The sequence below is a fragment of the Eulemur rufifrons genome, chromosome 2 (genome assembly GCF_041146395.1).
Source record: "Eulemur rufifrons isolate Redbay chromosome 2, OSU_ERuf_1, whole genome shotgun sequence".
Taxonomy (NCBI): Eukaryota; Metazoa; Chordata; class Mammalia; order Primates; family Lemuridae; genus Eulemur; species Eulemur rufifrons.
In genome coordinates, this window is record NC_090984.1 from 97,020,346 (window position 1) to 97,037,237 (window position 16,892).

At 50.4% G+C, this 16,892-nt stretch overlaps 1 protein-coding gene across 1 annotated transcript; it reads right to left on the bottom strand.

The window, feature by feature from the left end:
• Positions 1-593: 593 nt before the first annotated feature.
• CCDC177 (coiled-coil domain containing 177) lies at positions 594-2,696 on the bottom strand. The gene has a single exon (XM_069465077.1). The coding sequence runs from the start codon at positions 2,694-2,696 to the stop codon at positions 594-596; it is 2,103 nt and encodes a 700-aa protein (XP_069321178.1).
• Between the last annotated feature and the right edge of the window lie 14,196 nt (positions 2,697-16,892).

A 16,892-nucleotide genomic window follows, 5' to 3' on the forward strand; every position in this document is an offset into this window, starting at 1 on the left:
GATGAGAATTTGCTCAGGTGGCCGACTAAGAGTCAAATATACACAAATCAATAGCTTTTGGGGTCACTTGGGCGTGACTTGACACTTTGGAAGAGCTGTGCTTTTCTGGGAGGCCTCCACGCTTTGTGCGACTTGGCATATTTTGAAAGATGGCGGTGAGCCAGGGAGTAGTCTCAGACACCGATATAAGAAAGGTGCTTGGGGTGACTGCTGCAGAAGGGGTGGGGGCAACCACTTCTGCGCTCTCTCCTAGGGGTCCCTCTCCCCAGTCTCGACCAGCCCCCTTCCCCCAGCTCCTCTCTATTCCAGCCCAAGAAACACATAAGGAAGTTTGGCAAGGGCCGGTGCAGGAGCCACCAAGGGTGGTTGTGGGCATAGATTGTGCTATGTCATCTCCAAACGAAGTTAAGTTTTTAAAAACAAAGGGGGCCTGCTGACAGGTCCCACATGTCCATCCTCTCTTTGCCTCGTTGGTCAGAAGCCTGGAGAGGGTACGGTGCTGCGCTCCAAGTGGGACTCCCATGGATGGTCAAAGTGGCCAAGGGAGGCCCCACAGAGCTGTGCGTGCCAATTTGGCAGGCAAAGAGCTGCAGTCATTTGCGGTCCAGGCTGGCGTGTAGTTGGGCCTCCCGCACCATGCGGTCGAAGGAGCGCGTGTTGGTCTCCTCCCGCACCTTTTCGCGCACATGGAAGGAGGCCCGGGCTGTGGAGCGGGCGCTCTCAAGCGCGCTGCGCCGTTCCCGCGACAGCTGCTCGCTGCGCTCCAGCTTGCGCCCGATGGCCTGGAGCAGCTCTCGCCGGCGGCAATCTTCGTCCCTCTCCACCTTCTCCTTGTTGGCGCGCTGGGCCCGCTCCTTCTCCAGCCGACTCTGGCCCACGCGCCGCGCCTTCTGCTGCACTGCCTCCTCGGCCACCTGCGCCGCGTGCTGCAGCCGTCGCTCCCCTGCCCGGGCCAGCGCCTCCAGGTGCGCCTGATGCTCCCGCTCTTTGCGCTCAGCTGCCTCCTTGGCCCGCCGCCCCTGCAGCTCCTCTCGCCGGGCCCGCTCCCGTAGCTCCCGGGTGCGCTGTTCCACCAGATGCTCATAGTTCTCTTGCGCGCGGCCCAAGCTGGCTTCCAGGGAGCTCCGCAGGCCCTCTCGCTCCTGCTGCTGCTGCCGGGCCCGGCCCTGAATCAGCGCCTCGTGGCGCGCCCGTTCGGCCCGGCTCAGCTCCCGCTTCTCCTTCTGCACTTGGCCCTCCTGCCGCAGCTTGGCGCGCGCCGCGCGCTGCGCGCGCTCCCTGCGAACCTGTTCGGCTCGCTCGCGCCCTTCCTGCAGGCCTTCCTCCCGCTGCTTCAGGTTCTGCTCCTGCTGCTGCTTGCGCAGCCGGTCCTCCCGGGCCGCGCGCTCTGCCTTCTCCCGCCGTAGCAGGCCCTGGCGCTCCGTCAGCTCCCGCCGCCGCTCCTCGCTGCGCTCGTACTGCCGCTGCCGCCGCCGCGCCACCTCGCGTTCCTCGCGGCCGCGGCGGCCCCGCCGCTCCTCCACCTGCGCAGCCCAGGCTCGGCGGCCCTGCTCCAGGGCGCGCTGCTTCTCGCGCTCCTCGCGCTCCCGCCGCTGCTCGGCGCGCACGCGCTGCTGCTCCCACTGGCCGTGGGCCGCGGCGCGCTGCTCCAGCAACAGGCGCTCCTCCTGGTGCCGCGCCAGCATGAGCGCCGCGATCTTCCGGTCGCGCTCCGGCACCCCGCGCAGGCCCCGCTCCGCACGCACTTGGCGCACGATGCGCTCCACGTGCTGAGCAGTCTGCGGCGAGTGGCTCAGGTCACCGAGGCTGAAGCTTCGGCCTGTGATCGGAACCAGGGCCAGGGCAGATGGGCGGCCCAGAGGGTTGAGGACGGAGGACGCCGACCCCGCCGGACAGCTGTTCCTGGCCGAAGCCCGCGGCGGCCAGCGAAGCTCCCGCAAGCTCTCCCCGCTGTAGGACGATGACGACGCGCCCGACTCGGAGCTGAGCGCACCCTCACGCCGGCGAGACAGCGAGTCCAGTGAGTGGCTTTTCCTGCCTGTCCGAGAACCCGCTGGCGGAGGTTGGGTCCGGGCCGGGGAGGGACTGGAGGATGCCTTGCGGGCCGCACGCGGTGCGGGCGAGGCCGGGAGGCTGGCGCTGCTGCAGCTGCTGCTGCTGCCGGCGCTTGGAGCCGAGACCGCGGCGGCCGCGTGGCCCAACGGTGTAAAAAGGCGCCGCTTCTCCTCACGCACGATGCGCTCGCGCTCGGCCCGGCACTGCTGCAGCTTGGAGCGCCGCTCCGCCTCGTATGCCTCGTACAGGCCAGTGGCCACCCGCATGGAGCGGCCTGGGGCCTCGCGCACCAGGTCGGCCAGGGCCCGTGGCAGCAGCTCCACCGGCTTGACGGCACAGCGGGCGCAGGCCTCTAGCGAGCGGGGACTGGTCAGCACGTAGCGGCTGCCCTCCGCCTCCGGGCAGTCAAAGTTGAAAAGATCGAGGTGCAGCAGTGGGGACTGCTCCCGCCGTCCGCCTTCTGTTGCACATGGGACTTCAGCCTTGCGGGGTACCGCCGCGGAGGCCGAGGCCAAGGCCGAGGCTGCTGCGGGCTGCTGGGCGTCCTGGGCTTCGGGGGGCACGGACGCTGCTGCCCCGTCCTCTCCCGAGCCAGCCGGCTCGGCTCCTGCCTTCTCCTCTTCAGACACCGGGTCCACCATGGCTGAGCCCCGTCCTTTGTTGGGATCCCTGCGGATGACAAGGCGGGACATCAAGGAATACATTTCAGAGCTGTTCCCCCCTCCTCACCCGTATTCACCCCCTCCCAACTTAATCCGCTTTCGGATTAGGCTCGGAAGCCTGGTGGAACGTAAATCATAAAACCGATGCGGGAAGACCCAGGCTGGGCGCCGGGCAGGGTGGGGGTGGGGCGGGCCCTCCTGCTCAGAGAGCAGCCTCAATCTCCCGAGCCCCGAATGCAGAGCAGAGGCCTGTGGCGAGGCTCCTCTGGGCGCCTGGCCCGCTAGATGCATCCCCTGCCTGCTGCAAGTTAAAATGAAAAGATCGAGGTGCAGGCAGCAGCCAGCGAGGGAGGCGCTGGAGGATTCCCGGGAGGATTAGCGTATTTGTTTGTAGCTTAGGCGGGCTGCTGGGATGCAGCTTTGCAGGAACAAAAAAGGAAGAGGCCTGTTCATCCCAAAGTGCATTTCTGAGAGGACCCCATTTGCTTAGGGGAGAAGTTTATGGTTGATTTCCCACTGCCATAGGAGACCCGGGCGCGGGGACCACGGGTTATGGAAGGACTGAGAGAAATCCCCAAAGGCCTTTCCGGAAGGGGTGATCAATTCTTGTCCCTGCTTTAGCCGGGGCTTGCTAGGGGCTCTGCCCGCCTCCTTCGCCCCTACCCCCCACCCCTCCACTGGGTGTTCGCAGGGGACTGAGAAGGCGCCTGGATCCTCCCAGATGCACCCGACATCCTCCAAGTCTGAATGTGCTAACGGTACCATCCACCCCAGTCTGATTCAGATGCCCAACCTCAGGTGCCCTCCGAGTTCCCCCACCGCATCCAGTGGGGTGGGCTTCTGGAGCGCAGCGAGCCGGGCCGCGCCAGTGCCCTCGGCTCCCCTGTCCAAGACCGGTTCGCTTACCCCACGTCCTGGGCTCCGGCCCCGCGCCAAGGCTTTTGTTCGCAGCTCGCTGCGGTCCCCCTGCGCTGCTTCAGTCTCCGCGCCGGCGGGGTCGGGTTACTGCCGGCTGCAGCCGCGAAAGGAGCTCCAGCTGCCGCCGCCGGGGTCTCTCCATGGGGTCCGCGAGCGGGGAACACACACCCCAGACGCGACTTACATGCAGGAGGGGGAGTGCAACAAAGTCCCCCTAAAATAACGCGGCTCTGCTCCCTTCCCTCACACTGATTCTGTAAAAAGGAAGCCGGGTTCCATCGCTGCAGCATCCATCTCCCCCTCTACAACCGCGAAGGTACCGCAGGTCTCAGACTGCCCTCGGCGCCTCCTGGTGGACAGTCCGGGGTGTTGGTTGGTTTGCTTAGAGGACGAAGGAGAAATGTTTAAAAATATATATAGATATATAATAATTATGTATATTATACTACACACACATATATATAGATATAGATATAAATAGATATATCACCAAGAAACCCTAGTTTTTCAGCACCCCAACTGGGTAGAAAAAAGGAATCGCTCAGCTTGTTTTTCAAGGGAACCTTGAGGAGCAAACAAACTTGATAGCAAATAATTGGGTAGAAATATGGTGCCTGATGCAAACTATAATTATTTTTTAAAGAAAAACTAAGAACACGCATACGGATTTGAGCAGGCAGAACGTGTGTGACTAGTGTTTAATGTAACATGTTATGACTCTGGTTTCAGATAATAAAAATTATAACCAGTTAGTGCCATTCAATGAGTGCTATTTTTGAGACATCTCCTCCCTACCTCTTTCCATGTTGAGTGGTAGTGGCCATAGGAGGCAGATGGGAGGAATACGGGAGCCGGGGGGCTTCGGGGGTGGGTGGGACATAACATTAGAGAGCACAGTGAGCTATATGTTAAATAACCTTGACATCATCAGGTAGGCTGTGGGAGAAAGTAAAGGGTTTTAATCAGGGAGGTGACATTATTTGCTTTATATTTTAGGAACATAACTCTGGTGACAGCAAGGGCTAAGAGGAGACAGGAAGCCCAGTTAGTTGGACACTGCAGTCAGCCCAGGCAGGAGGGACTGGGACAAGTGCAGGAACAAAAGTAGGAGGAATGGACCTGGTGGAGAGTGGGTATGGATTCTGGAAACAGAGTTAAAGAAGCAATACTCAAAGGGTGACTGCCTGAAGCAATGGCTTAAGGGGGGAGGCGCATATGCCACAAACAGAGTGGATCCAAGAGGGAGGATTAGCTGGAGTAGAGGGCCAGGGAAGGACAGGTTCCTTTTTAAACTATTTGAGTTTGAGGTGGAGCTGCTCAGCAGGTGGCCAATAAGTTGTGTCAGAGGTCTGGACTGGAGCTAGAACTAGAGTGTCATCACCATATACATGGTTTGTAAAACCAACAGTGTGAGTGAGCAAGCTCAGGGAGAGCGCGTGGAGAGATGAGAGAGGTTGGCAGGGCATTGATGGGGCTGCCAGGGGAAAAGGAGTCCACGAAGGGGACTGGTAAATACAGGCAGCAAAGTGTGGTCTGTGTAAGCCAACAGTGGGGCACTTCAGGAAAATGTGCCCCCAGTGTTAAAGGGCTGCAGAAGGATTTCACCTGGAGTCAAATACCCACTGAAACTGGCAGCTATCTGTCTTTGTTGACATTGGCAAAAATGGCTCAGTATTGTACTGAGGCAGATGCCAAAGTGTAGGAAGGTGCGGTGCAATGGGAGGTGAGAAAGTGAGAGTTACTGGTTCTTTTGACATTTGGGTGGTAGTGTTAAGAATTATAAGGCTGGGCACAGTGGCTCACGCCTATAATCCTAGCATTCTGGGAGGCCAAGGCAGGAGGACTGCTTGAGCTCAGGAGTTTGAGACCAGCCTGAGCAAGAGCAAGACCCTGTCTCTACTAAAAATAGAAAAATTAGCTGGGCATGGTAGAATGGGCCTGTAGTCCCAGCTTCTCAGGAGGCTGAGGCAGGAGGATCGCCTGAGTCCAAGAATTTGAGGTTTCAGTGAACTATGATGGCACCACTGCACTCTGTCTCAAAACAAACAAATAAACACAAAAGATTTGTGAAGGGTTTGGCATTTTACTCTACTTACATGCTGACAAGTTAACCTGCCACATAGATGGTGGCAGAAGACAGGAGACTCCAGGGTCAGAAACAAAGGACTTTGTGTTACTCATGGCCCAGCAGGCAGCATGAAGTCATGTTTCTTGTTGACTCCCCTTGCTCTGTAAGTCCCACGGGCCACGGAGAGGTAGGCCCAGGTAGATACTGCACATGCAGTGAGTTTATGTCACAGCTGGGTGACCCCAAACTCAGTAAATCCTAATCTTTTAAAGGGGGCTACGAGCAAACCTGCTCAACATTTGCCCTGAGGGAGGCATTACCTTTGTTATCCTGGACAATTAATAAATCTTTCCTCTGCCACCCTTGAAAAATAGTCCAGAACAAAAACCTTTGCAAGACATCCAGAAATGCCATCAAGAATTGCTCTTAATAGAGAAAAGGAGCAATTGGTCACTTGGCTAGTAAGAGGTGAGGCTGGTATTTGGACCTGGCTCTGTCTGATCCTAATGTGAATACCATGCACTGTATTTCTACACCAAGCTGAGCATCTGGGGAGATGTGGGTTTGGTTGGAGACAAGTTGGGTGGGCAACTCAATCTCTCCAAACCTTATTTTCCCCTTGTTTACATAGAATCCCATTAAATTGCCTCTCTCAAAGTAATTGTGTCTGTGAAAGAACTATGTGAGTGTTATCTTTGTCCTGTAGTTTTTGCATTTGTTAAACAAGGTTGTTGTCAGAACTAGAAAGACTATATGCAAAGTACCTAAACCAACGCACTGTCAATAAGCAATGATCAAATAGTTAGCATTTATTTTAATAAACCTTCTCTTGTAGACTTGGTCAGAATCAACATCCGTAGTATTTGCAAGTTCTTAAGAGGAAGCCCAACAAATGTTATACCCTTGATTAAGGAATGATTCTTCATCTGGGAAGGTCATGGGAGAAGAGGACTTGGTCAGGGGCCCTTGCAATAGGACACTGACCTAGCTAGCCACTTCAGCAGAGCTGGCCTGGCAATCAATGGGGTGCCATTGAATAGTCAGATATCTCTCCTTTCTCATCTTTAAGTGCCTTGGACATTTCAGGAGATGGATTTCACTTCAGGTTGGAAGTCCTAGCCTGCCAAAGATCAAGGGTGTTGAATCCAATTTCATTATGGTACCCAGTAAAGGAAGCAGCCCAATTTGGGAACACCACCTGCCCCTCAAGAATGGGATAGCAGACATAATGGTGAGAAGTGTGGGCTTAAGAGTCAGACAGACTGATGGTTCAAATTCCAGCTCTGCCAGGGTGTGTGATTTCAGGCAAGTTTCTTAATCCCTCTGAGCCTCAAATTCCAGTCTTTAAAAGAGGAAAGCACAATACGGACTGTTATTTTTATTTTTATTTTATTTTATTTTTTTGCCTTTTACAGACCCTTAGAGATGGTAATAATTTATTAAGTATACTGTTAGATAGTTTAATATGATAGCTCACTAATCTATACAAAACCCCCTACAATGTAGACATTATCATCTCCATTTAAATTCCTTTTGCTCAGCCCCCACCCCACCCCCAGCTCTGTGCACTTGTGTTGGTCCCCTTACTCTCAACATAATCCTGTTTGCATTACAGAGGTGTTTTCACTCTGTAGTTCTACATCAGGAGTTGTTGAACTATGTGATCTGTGGGCCAAATCCACTGGCTGGTTTTATAAATCAGGTTTTATTGGAACATAGTCATGCTTATGTTTTTACAAATTGCCTATACTGCTTTCATACAATAAAGGCAGGCTTGAGTAGTTTGGAGAGACTGGATGACTCACAAATCATAAACTATTTGCTATCAGACTCTTTTTTTTTTTTTTTTTTTTTGAGACAGAGTCTCACTCTGTTGCCCAGGCTAGAGTGAGTGCCGTGGCGTCAGCCTAGCTCACAGCAACCTCAAACTCCTGAGCTCAAGCGATCCTCCTGTCTCAGCCTCCCGAGTAGCTGGGACTACAGGCATGCACCACCATGCCCGGCTAATTTTTTCTATATATATTTTTAGCTGTCCATATAATTTCTTTCTATTTTTAGTAGAGGTGGGGTCTCGCTCTTGCTCAGGCTGGTCTCGAACTCCTGAGCTCAAACGATCCGCCCACCTCGGCCTCCCAGAGTGCTAGGATTACAGGCGTGAGCCACCGCGCCCGGCCTGCTATCAGACTCTTTACAGAAAAAGTTTTCCAGCTCTGTTCTAATGACTGATAACAGCTTATGCCAGTTATCAATTTATTGCCTGCCCCATAGCTCCAATTCACCCTGCAGTTCTGCTCTGGGATGATGTGCTCTAAGAATTTGCTACCTGACAATGAGCCCAATATTAAAGCTGGCCGGTAGAGGGAGCTAGAGCAACATCGCAGGAGGAAGGGGCTTCTCTTCCTGGTTCCCATCTGCTGTGCTGTTGGCCGTTTCTTGCCACTGCGTAGTTAGTGGTCCAGGAGTACAGGAACATCCTGTGGTACCCCGCTCCAGCTGCAAGCCCAGAGCAGTTCCTTGGTAACCTCGCAGCCCTGGCCCAGGCCTGGTGACCACCATCCTGTACCTTCCTGAGGTGGACACCAAATTGCTCTAGGCCTTATACCCATAGTAGTGCTCTGATTTCCTCTCGCCAGCCTCAGTTCACCTGCATCCTTCAAGATTGTTTCCTGTTTGCTCAAAACTGTGGAGCAGCTCTGCCCTGGGCAAACTTCCCTGCCACCCAGTGGGCTGCAACCATACCTTCTCCAAGGAGGTCCGAACCCCGGTCTTGAGGAAGGAGCTCCCCTTCCATGTTGTCCTTCCTCTAGTGCTCTCCTCAGCCTTAGGGGACCTTTACAGTTGTCTTTATACCTTTGTATTTACTCTGCTTTCCTACCTTAATACCTCTTTACACTAAACTTCTTCTGTTTAAATTACTGTGTGGTTTTGTCTTCTGATTGGACCCAGACCAATATATAGCTTAACATGTAACTATTCCCAATTCTTGAAACTAAAGCCTTAAGAAGAAATTTAGGACACACACCAGCAAGTAAAAAGTATATTTGTTAAAAATAAAGTGTTTTATTTCATACTTTGATGAAGTAATATATGTTCATCAAAGTAAGAAATTAGAAAATACAGGAAAAAAGGAAGGGAAAAAAAATCACCTGTAGAAAAATAATCACCCGAAGAGCACCACTGTTACATCCTGGTGTGTAGTTGGCAGGGACTTGTAGGCTGCGGGAATACATATTCATGTCCCTTTCTGCTCACAGCTGCTTAGGGTCGAGTACATGGTAGCCCTCCTGCTGAATGCTACTCTGCCCACTGTATGTACATTGAAACCACCTTGTCCAAATACCTTGAGCCATTAAGCCGCTTTGGTGAATCTCCAGAGTTAAGCATCTTAAGCAGGTGATGCTCATGTTTGAGAATTGTCCTGTGCGACAGACGAGACCAACCTGCACTAAACTGTGGATGTGTGTCAGCAAGGAAATCTGGAGGAAATTTTACAATTAATCCGATGGGGTTTGCTCTCACTTCTAGAAGAGCTGAGCCTCATTCCATCCACCGCCCTGTTGTATAATACTCCAGAAGTGTCCTCCTTCCTGAGTATGACTGGGCACCCCTGTCCCATGGGCATGTCCTCTGTGAAATGTTTGTGTGTCTGCTCCAGGGAGTGGGTTGGTGCTCAGGAGCTAGGCCTGTTTCCCATCTCTCTGCATCTCTTGTTGGGTCGTCTGCCTCTGGCATAAGCCACCTGCCTGCTCAAGGCCTTTAGGCCCCTTCCATTTAAAGGGATACTCTGAAGTTACAGCCACAGTTCTCCACAGGCCTCTCCCTCAACTCCCCACTGCCAATGCATGCACATGTGTACACACACACACACACACACACGCTCCTTTTTTCCTTAATGGACAATCCTAACTTCAAACATTGTGCATCATTGCCTTCCATGATGCCTTAGCCAGCCATCTCGATGTTTATATTTGGAGATTTAGAGATGAGTCATATTCCATTTCTGGAAATGGCAGCCTTTTTGTATGTGTCTCTTGGGGATCAGGCTCCTTTTATTTTATTTATCTTTGTTTTTTAGAGACAGGGTCTCACTATGTTGCTCAGGCTGACCTTGAACACCCAGGCTCAAGTGATCCTCCTGCCTCAGCCTCCTGAGTAGCTGGGACTGCAGGCATGCACCACTGCACCCGGCCATGAGGCTCCTTTTTACCCATCCAAATGTGTCAATCACACAACAATGACAAAAAGCGAATCGAAAACTTATTATCAAAAAGCACCAAGCTTGGCTGCTTAGCTAGGAAGTCTGGGAATACCGAGAAGGGTAAGACAGGGCCCTTGCGCTGTGTGCCAATTGGAGTGACAAGACCCAAACATTCAAGAAGTTGAATAATAAACGAGTTAAATCAGTTACAAGAGTCAGCAAGCAACATAAAAGAGTGATCACAAGGTAGAATGTGATTAATGCATTACTAATGAGCAATACAGTGTTGGGTAAGTCCTTCAACCTCAGTAAGTGTGATTTCCTTTCTTGATTGTATTCATGTGCTAGGGCTTCTGTAACAAAATGCCACAGACTGGGTGGCTTAAACAATGGAAATCTATTTTCTCACAGTTCTGGAGGCTGGAAGTCCAAGATGCTGACGTCACAGGCTTGGTTTCTTCTGAGGCCTCTCTCCTTGGCTTGCATGTGGATACCTCCTCGCTGAGTCCTCACATGGTCGTCCTTCTGTCTGCATTTTCTGTGTCCTAATCTCTTATAAGGACACCAGCCACATTGGATTAGGGCCCACCCTAACGACCCCACCTTTTTTTTTTTTTCTTTTTTCTTTACAAGGGCTTTTTTGTTTGTTTGTTTGTTTGTTTTGAGATAGAGTCTTGCTCTGTCACCTGGGCTAGAGTGCCGTGGTGTCAGCCTAGCTCACAGCAACCTCAAACTCCTGGGCTCAAGCGATCCTCCTGCCTCAGCCTCCCGAGTAGCTGGGACTACAGGCATGCGCCACCACGCCCGGCTAATTTTTCTATTTTTAGTAGAGACAGGGTCTCACTCTTGCTCAGGCTGGTCATGAACTCCTGATCTCAAGCAGTCGTCCCTCCTTGGCCTCCCAGAGTGTTAGGGTTCCAGGAGTGAGCCATCTCATCTGGCCACGACCCCACCTTAACTTAATTACTTCTTTAAAGGCCCTATCTTTGGTCACATTCTGAGATACTGGAGGTTAGAGCTTCAACATGTGAACCATGTGGGGACAAAATTCAGCCCATAACATTGATGAAATGGAAATAATGATTCCTGGCTATCTTTAGTCATTCAAATATTAAATGCCTCCGTGTGCTGACCACTGGGATTTCAGTGGTAGAGCACTATCGTCATGGAGTCTATAAAGGGGGATTCGATTATAAATCATCACACAAGTTCTGGGAAGGAGAGGGACTGCTGGGAGACCATCTAATCAGGCAAAAGATGGTTAGGGCCTGAACTAAGGCAGCTGAGGTGAGGACAGAGAGCACAGAAAAAATTGAAAGACGGGCTGGGTGTAGGGGCTCACACCTGTAATCCTAGCACTTTAGGAGACCAAGGTGGGAGGATCACTTGAGCCCAGGAGTTTGAGGTTGCAGTGAGCTATGATGATGCCACTGTACTCTAGCCTGGGTGACAGAGTGAGATCCTGTCTCACAAACAAAAAACCTGTTGAATGGCCATATCCATCAGGTGTCTAACCTAATGGTTAAGAGCATGAGCTTCAGAGTGCAAAAACCTGAGTTCAAACCCCAGCTTCTCCATGTCCTGGCTGTGTGATCCTGGGAGAGTTACTCAACCTTTCTGAGCTGCCTATAAAATGTGTATAGTAATATCTCCTTTAAAAGGTTGTTGTTGAGAATTAAATCAGATTAAATTATGTTCAGCACATAGCACAGTGTACCCATGTATCTGGCACATAGTAGTGCTCAATAAATGGAAGGCCATTATTATTGTCTCTCAATTTGGATGAATGATGAACAAACACAAGCTTGCTTTTGGTTGGTTTCCTGTGTTTATAGATCATGCCTCTGACTTGGATTTCAGTTCCTTTGCTCCATTTGGAAACTTTGCCCTTTATTTATTTTATCGTTTGTTTCTGGAGATCAGAGGATTTCCCTGATGCTTAGCTCTTTGACATAACTGAATAGACGGCACGAATATTGTGTTTACTGGAGGCAAATTTTGAGAAGACAACTCAATGCTCACTCCACACTCTCACTGCTCCTCTTCTGCTCATCTGGTTATAGTTCTAGTGTTAACCCTCTAACCCAGAGGTCCCCAAACTTTTTGACACCAGGGTCCGGTTTCATGGAAGACAGTTTTTCCATGGACAGGGGGTGGGTGGGTGGCAGAGCTCAGACAGTGATGTGAGTGATGGGGAGTGGCTGTAAATACAGATGAAGCTTTGCTCTCTCTGCAGGTTCCTAAGTTTCATGGAGGACAAATCTTTCATGGGTAGGGGCTGGGGGTGGGGTGAGGGTGGGGGGGGTGCGAACAGGGTAGGGGGCAGAGCTCAGGAGGTGATGCTTGGCAGGGGGAGTTGGAGACCACAGCTCTAAACCAAGTCTGAAAACACCAAACCAAATCCTTAAAACCCAGAGGAGTATGGATACCCAAAGGACAGTTTCACAAGGGGACTTGAAGAAAGTTTCTTCCTCATTCCTGCCACAGGAATTGACTTGAACCTACAATTCTCTAAGGAGGCCATGCTGTCACATGCTTCTGTGTTTCTGCATGTGCCATTTGTGGGCAATACGTGTCCCATGCTACTTTGCCTCACTAATGCCTCCTCTGACAAAATTCAGCTCAGATGTCACCTCCTCTGTGAAGCTTTCCTTGATTGGTTTTTTAGTCTGGGTCGGGCACCTCTCCACTATGCTTCCATCTCACCCTATGCATAGCATTTAAATGGAACTACAACATTTAGTTTTAAATATTTTTTTAGACCTGTAATTCTAGCCCTCTGGGAGGCCGAGGCTGGAGGCTTGCTTGAGCTCAGGAGTTCGAGACCAGCCTGAACAAGAGCGAGACCCTGCTTCTACTAAAAATAGAAAATTAGCCAAACAACTAAAAATAGAAAAAATTAGCCAGGCATGGTGGCGCGTGCCTGTAGTCCCAGCTACTTGGGAGGCTGAGGCAGGAGGGTCGCTTGAGCCCAGGAGTTTGAGGTTGCTGTGAGCTAGGCTGATGCCACGGTACTCTAGCCCGGGCCACAGAGTGAGACTCTGTCTCAAAAAAAAAAAATAAAAAAAATAATTTAAAAAAATATTTTATTACAGAGAACTTCAAACAGAAAAAAAAAAAATCTAATAACTACCCCCATGTCAATCTTACTGAATTTTAATTTTTGATTTTCTTATCCAGTTCACCCATTAGATAATGACTTTCATGAGGAGAGGACCTGCATTTTATGACATTTTATCCCCAGCTCCCGTGTCTGACACAGATACTCAATATAAGTTTGAGAAATAAATGGAAGTATACTTGGTCCTATTTCTTTGTTCATACTCTTCTTCATTTTTCTCCTTTTTTGGGAGGTTCTCCCCATCTGTGCCTTCAGTCTTTGAGAGGCAAGCAGGGGCCAGCCCTGGGCACTCCCCCAGCACTAAGGACTAGGGGTGGCTTGCCATGACACCCTCCTCCATCAAAGCTTAGTATGTTAGAAACAGCATGGGCTTGGAACCACACACATGTATTCACGTTTCAGCTCTTTCTTTTTTTTAAAAAATGAGCACTGCAAGTTAATTTAATGTCTCTGAGCCTCATTTGCATTATCTGGAAAAACAGGAATTATATTACTTTGCTGCATGGTTGTGAGAATCAAACAAGATACCCAATTGCTGGGCGCATAGTAGGTGTGCAAAAAATGCTAATTTCCTTTCCTGTGGGTTTTATGTTGATTCTAGGGAAATGACTTCATCCCGGGGGAGGAATGGCTATTATTCATCATGCAGCTGGAACAATGACCTCATGGATCTTTGGGAAACACCAGCTTCCCCTGCCCAGGCACAGGAAATGGAATGTCAGCCTCCCTGCATACTCAAGTACCCAAGTCCTGCGTATCCAACAAGGGCAGGGCAAAATGAGAAGGGGCTGCAGTGCCCCTGCACTGTGCCCTCCCAGTTCTGTTTATCCATTCTTCCATTCATTCATTCATTCGCACAACACTCCGTATACTTGAGTGCCTACTGTGTGCAGGTGCAGGACTAGGTGCTGGGACTCCGCGGTGAGCAGACAGGCTTGGCCACTGCCCTCACAGAGTTTGCAGTGGAGTTTGTGGATGAGGGTGAGAGACAGGCGAGTCTTGCAACAGCCCTAACTGCAATTGTGGTAAGGGTTATAAATAGAATGTGTAGGCTCCGGGAAGGAATGACGGGGGAGTCTAATCTGCTCTGGGAACTGGAGGGCTTCCCTGAGGAACTGATTTTGAAGCTGAGATATGAAGGATAAATGGAAGTTAGCCAGGCCAAGTGGTTGGGGAGAAGAGAACCCTTCCGTCTTTCCACTCCCTACTTACCCTCTTTCCCCATCAACTTGTGGGGTGCCCACATAGGGCACCTCAACCCAGAGTACTTGCCTTCACTCAAGGATGCATACAGATCAACTATCTTTAGAGAACAGATTCCAGATACTGAGAATCTCAGGCACGTTCTGGCTAGTATTTTGCTGACTCTATCCTGAGCACAATCTTCTGCCCTATGGGTCCATGTTTTTTCTCTCCCTACATCACTGCACTCTTTAGCCTCTCTCCATCAGAACAACCATGCAACACCCTAAGCCCGTCCTTCTTGTTTTGGCACAGCTAGAGGCCAGGGCCCCGGGCAGCCCAGGGATCAGCAGGGGCACACAGGTATTCTATTGCTGGGTAATGGGACCCAGCCCAGCCAAGGGCAAAAAATGAACTTGATGTCAGGCCTGGGCAAGGTCAGCCAACAGATGGTCTGTGAGCCTCTAAAAGAAAAGAAGGAATCACTAAAAATGGAGCCAGGCTACTTTTGTTTTCTATTCTTGACTAGCCTGGCAGATCAGGGCAACACCGGCAATAAAAGGCAAGATCCCAGACACCTTTTGTGGAAGGGAACGAGGAGCATGCACCTGGTCAGACTATAGCCATATGGTGTCATCTCCAGTGACACTGCTGTCCTGAATGCTGTGCCGTTTGAGGGCTTTATTGACAACTTGGATGTAGAGTGATCAAAGATGACATTAAGCTGGGCAGAGAGAAAATAAAAATAATTATAGCTAGCTTTTCTATGCCATGCACTTTTCACTTTGCCACACACTTTTTACTTACTTATTTATTTATTTTTAAGAGATGGGGTGTCACTCTGTCACCCAGGCTGGAGTGCAGTGGTGTGATCATAACTCACTGCAGCATCGAACTCCTGGACTCAAGGGATCCTCCCACCTCAGCACTCCTACTTGCTGGGACTACAGGCCCATGCCATCATGCCCAGGTAATTTTTTTTCTCTTTTAGAGATGGCATCTTGCTCTGTTGCCCAGGCTGATCTTGAACTTCTGTTTGTTTGTTTGTTTGTTTGTTTTTGAGACAGAGTCTCACTCTGTTGCCCGGGCTAGAGTGAGTGCTGTGGCTTCAGCCTAGCTCACAGCAACCTCAAACTCCTGGGCTTAAGCGATCCTACTGCCTCAGCCTCCCGGGTAGCTGGGACTACAGGCACGTGCCACCATGCCCGGCTAATTTTTTCTATATATATTTTAGTTGGCCTGATCTTGAACTTCTAACCTCAAGCGATCCTCCCGCCTCAGCCTCTCAAAGTGCTGGGATTACAGGTGTGAACCACCTGGCGTGGCCACTTTTTACTTTTTATTTAATTCTCATGATGATGCTAAGAAGTGGGAACTATTACAGTCCCTAATTGACAGATGAGGAAACAGAGACTTAGAGGCGTTAAGCAACATGCCCAGTGTCACATAGCTAGTAAGCAGTGAGATGGGCTTGTAAAACCATCTAAAGCTGTCACCAGCCGGGACAAACTCCACCCACCCACCCATCCATCCATCCAGCAAATATTTACTGAGCTCCTTCCAAGTGCCAGGAAGTGTTTGGGGTAAGGCACACAAGGCCCTGTGCTCAGGGAGCTTTTCTCCTAGTGAGGAGAATGAGAACAAAGAAGTAAACAAACGAAAAAGATAAATTCACAGAAGTGCTATCACAAATGAAGTGGAGCCATAGGATAGAGCCACTTTATACTGAATGGCCAGGGAAGATGTCTCTTTGGAGGTGATATCTGTGGCAAAAAAGAGGCATGTTGGGCAGGATCTGGGGAAGGCCCTTGGGCAGGAGTGGGTTTGGCGTCTTTGAGAAACAGCATCAACTTTAATGGGTTCTAAGTGAGCTTCGAGTCTATGCTAAATTTCAAGAAGTTGATTGGGATAAATGTCAGGTCTTGTGTTTGGGCTCACAATACCACCTGCCTAAGCCCAGGACACTGTGGACTTGTCTAGACTGGGCATGCGTGAGAGAAGCTGGAGTTTCAGTTGACCTGGTAAAGTTGTCATGATCCTGAGCTGCTCTGATAAAGTAGTGTCTGGGGTGGAGAAAGTGATGGGTTCTCTCCTCTCTTTGCTGGTGAGATCCCACCTGCAGATCTGTTCATGCCTTGGGTGCTCACAACAGACAAATTAGACTGTCTCACCTGGAGAACTGCCACCAGGATGGCAAGCAGGATGGCTCAGAAAAACCACCTATTCCACATAGAGAAGATTTGGGGAGCCACAAGAGCTACCTCTGGAAAATCTAAGAGAATAAAGAAGTCAGTGGGAAGGAGTTACAAGGAATCAGACTTTCTTTCTTTCTTGTTACTCTGATAAAATATGTGCGTAAAATTTCTAAAGTAGAAAAAAAGTATTAAAAAAGGAAGAGAAGTCAGCTTGTATCCCATTATCCAGATGTAATCAATGGTAACATTTGGCATAATTTCTTCCAATACTCTTTCCAGGCTTTAAGAAAATGTAGTTAAGGCTGGGCGCGGTGGCTCACGCCTGTAATCCTAGCACTCTGGGAGGCCGAGGTGGGCGGATCGTTTGAGCTCAGGAGTTCGAGACCAGCCTGAGCAAGAGCGAGACCCCATCTCTACTAAAAATAGAAAGAAATTATATGGACAGCTAAAAATATATATAGAAAAAATTAGCCGGGCATGGTGGTGCATGCCT

What these genes read in the sequence shown, in the direction of transcription:
- CCDC177 (XM_069465077.1), bottom strand. Translation starts at nt 2,696, where the DNA reads ATGGTGGACCCGGTGTCTGAAGAGGAGAAGGCAGGAGCCGAGCCGGCT.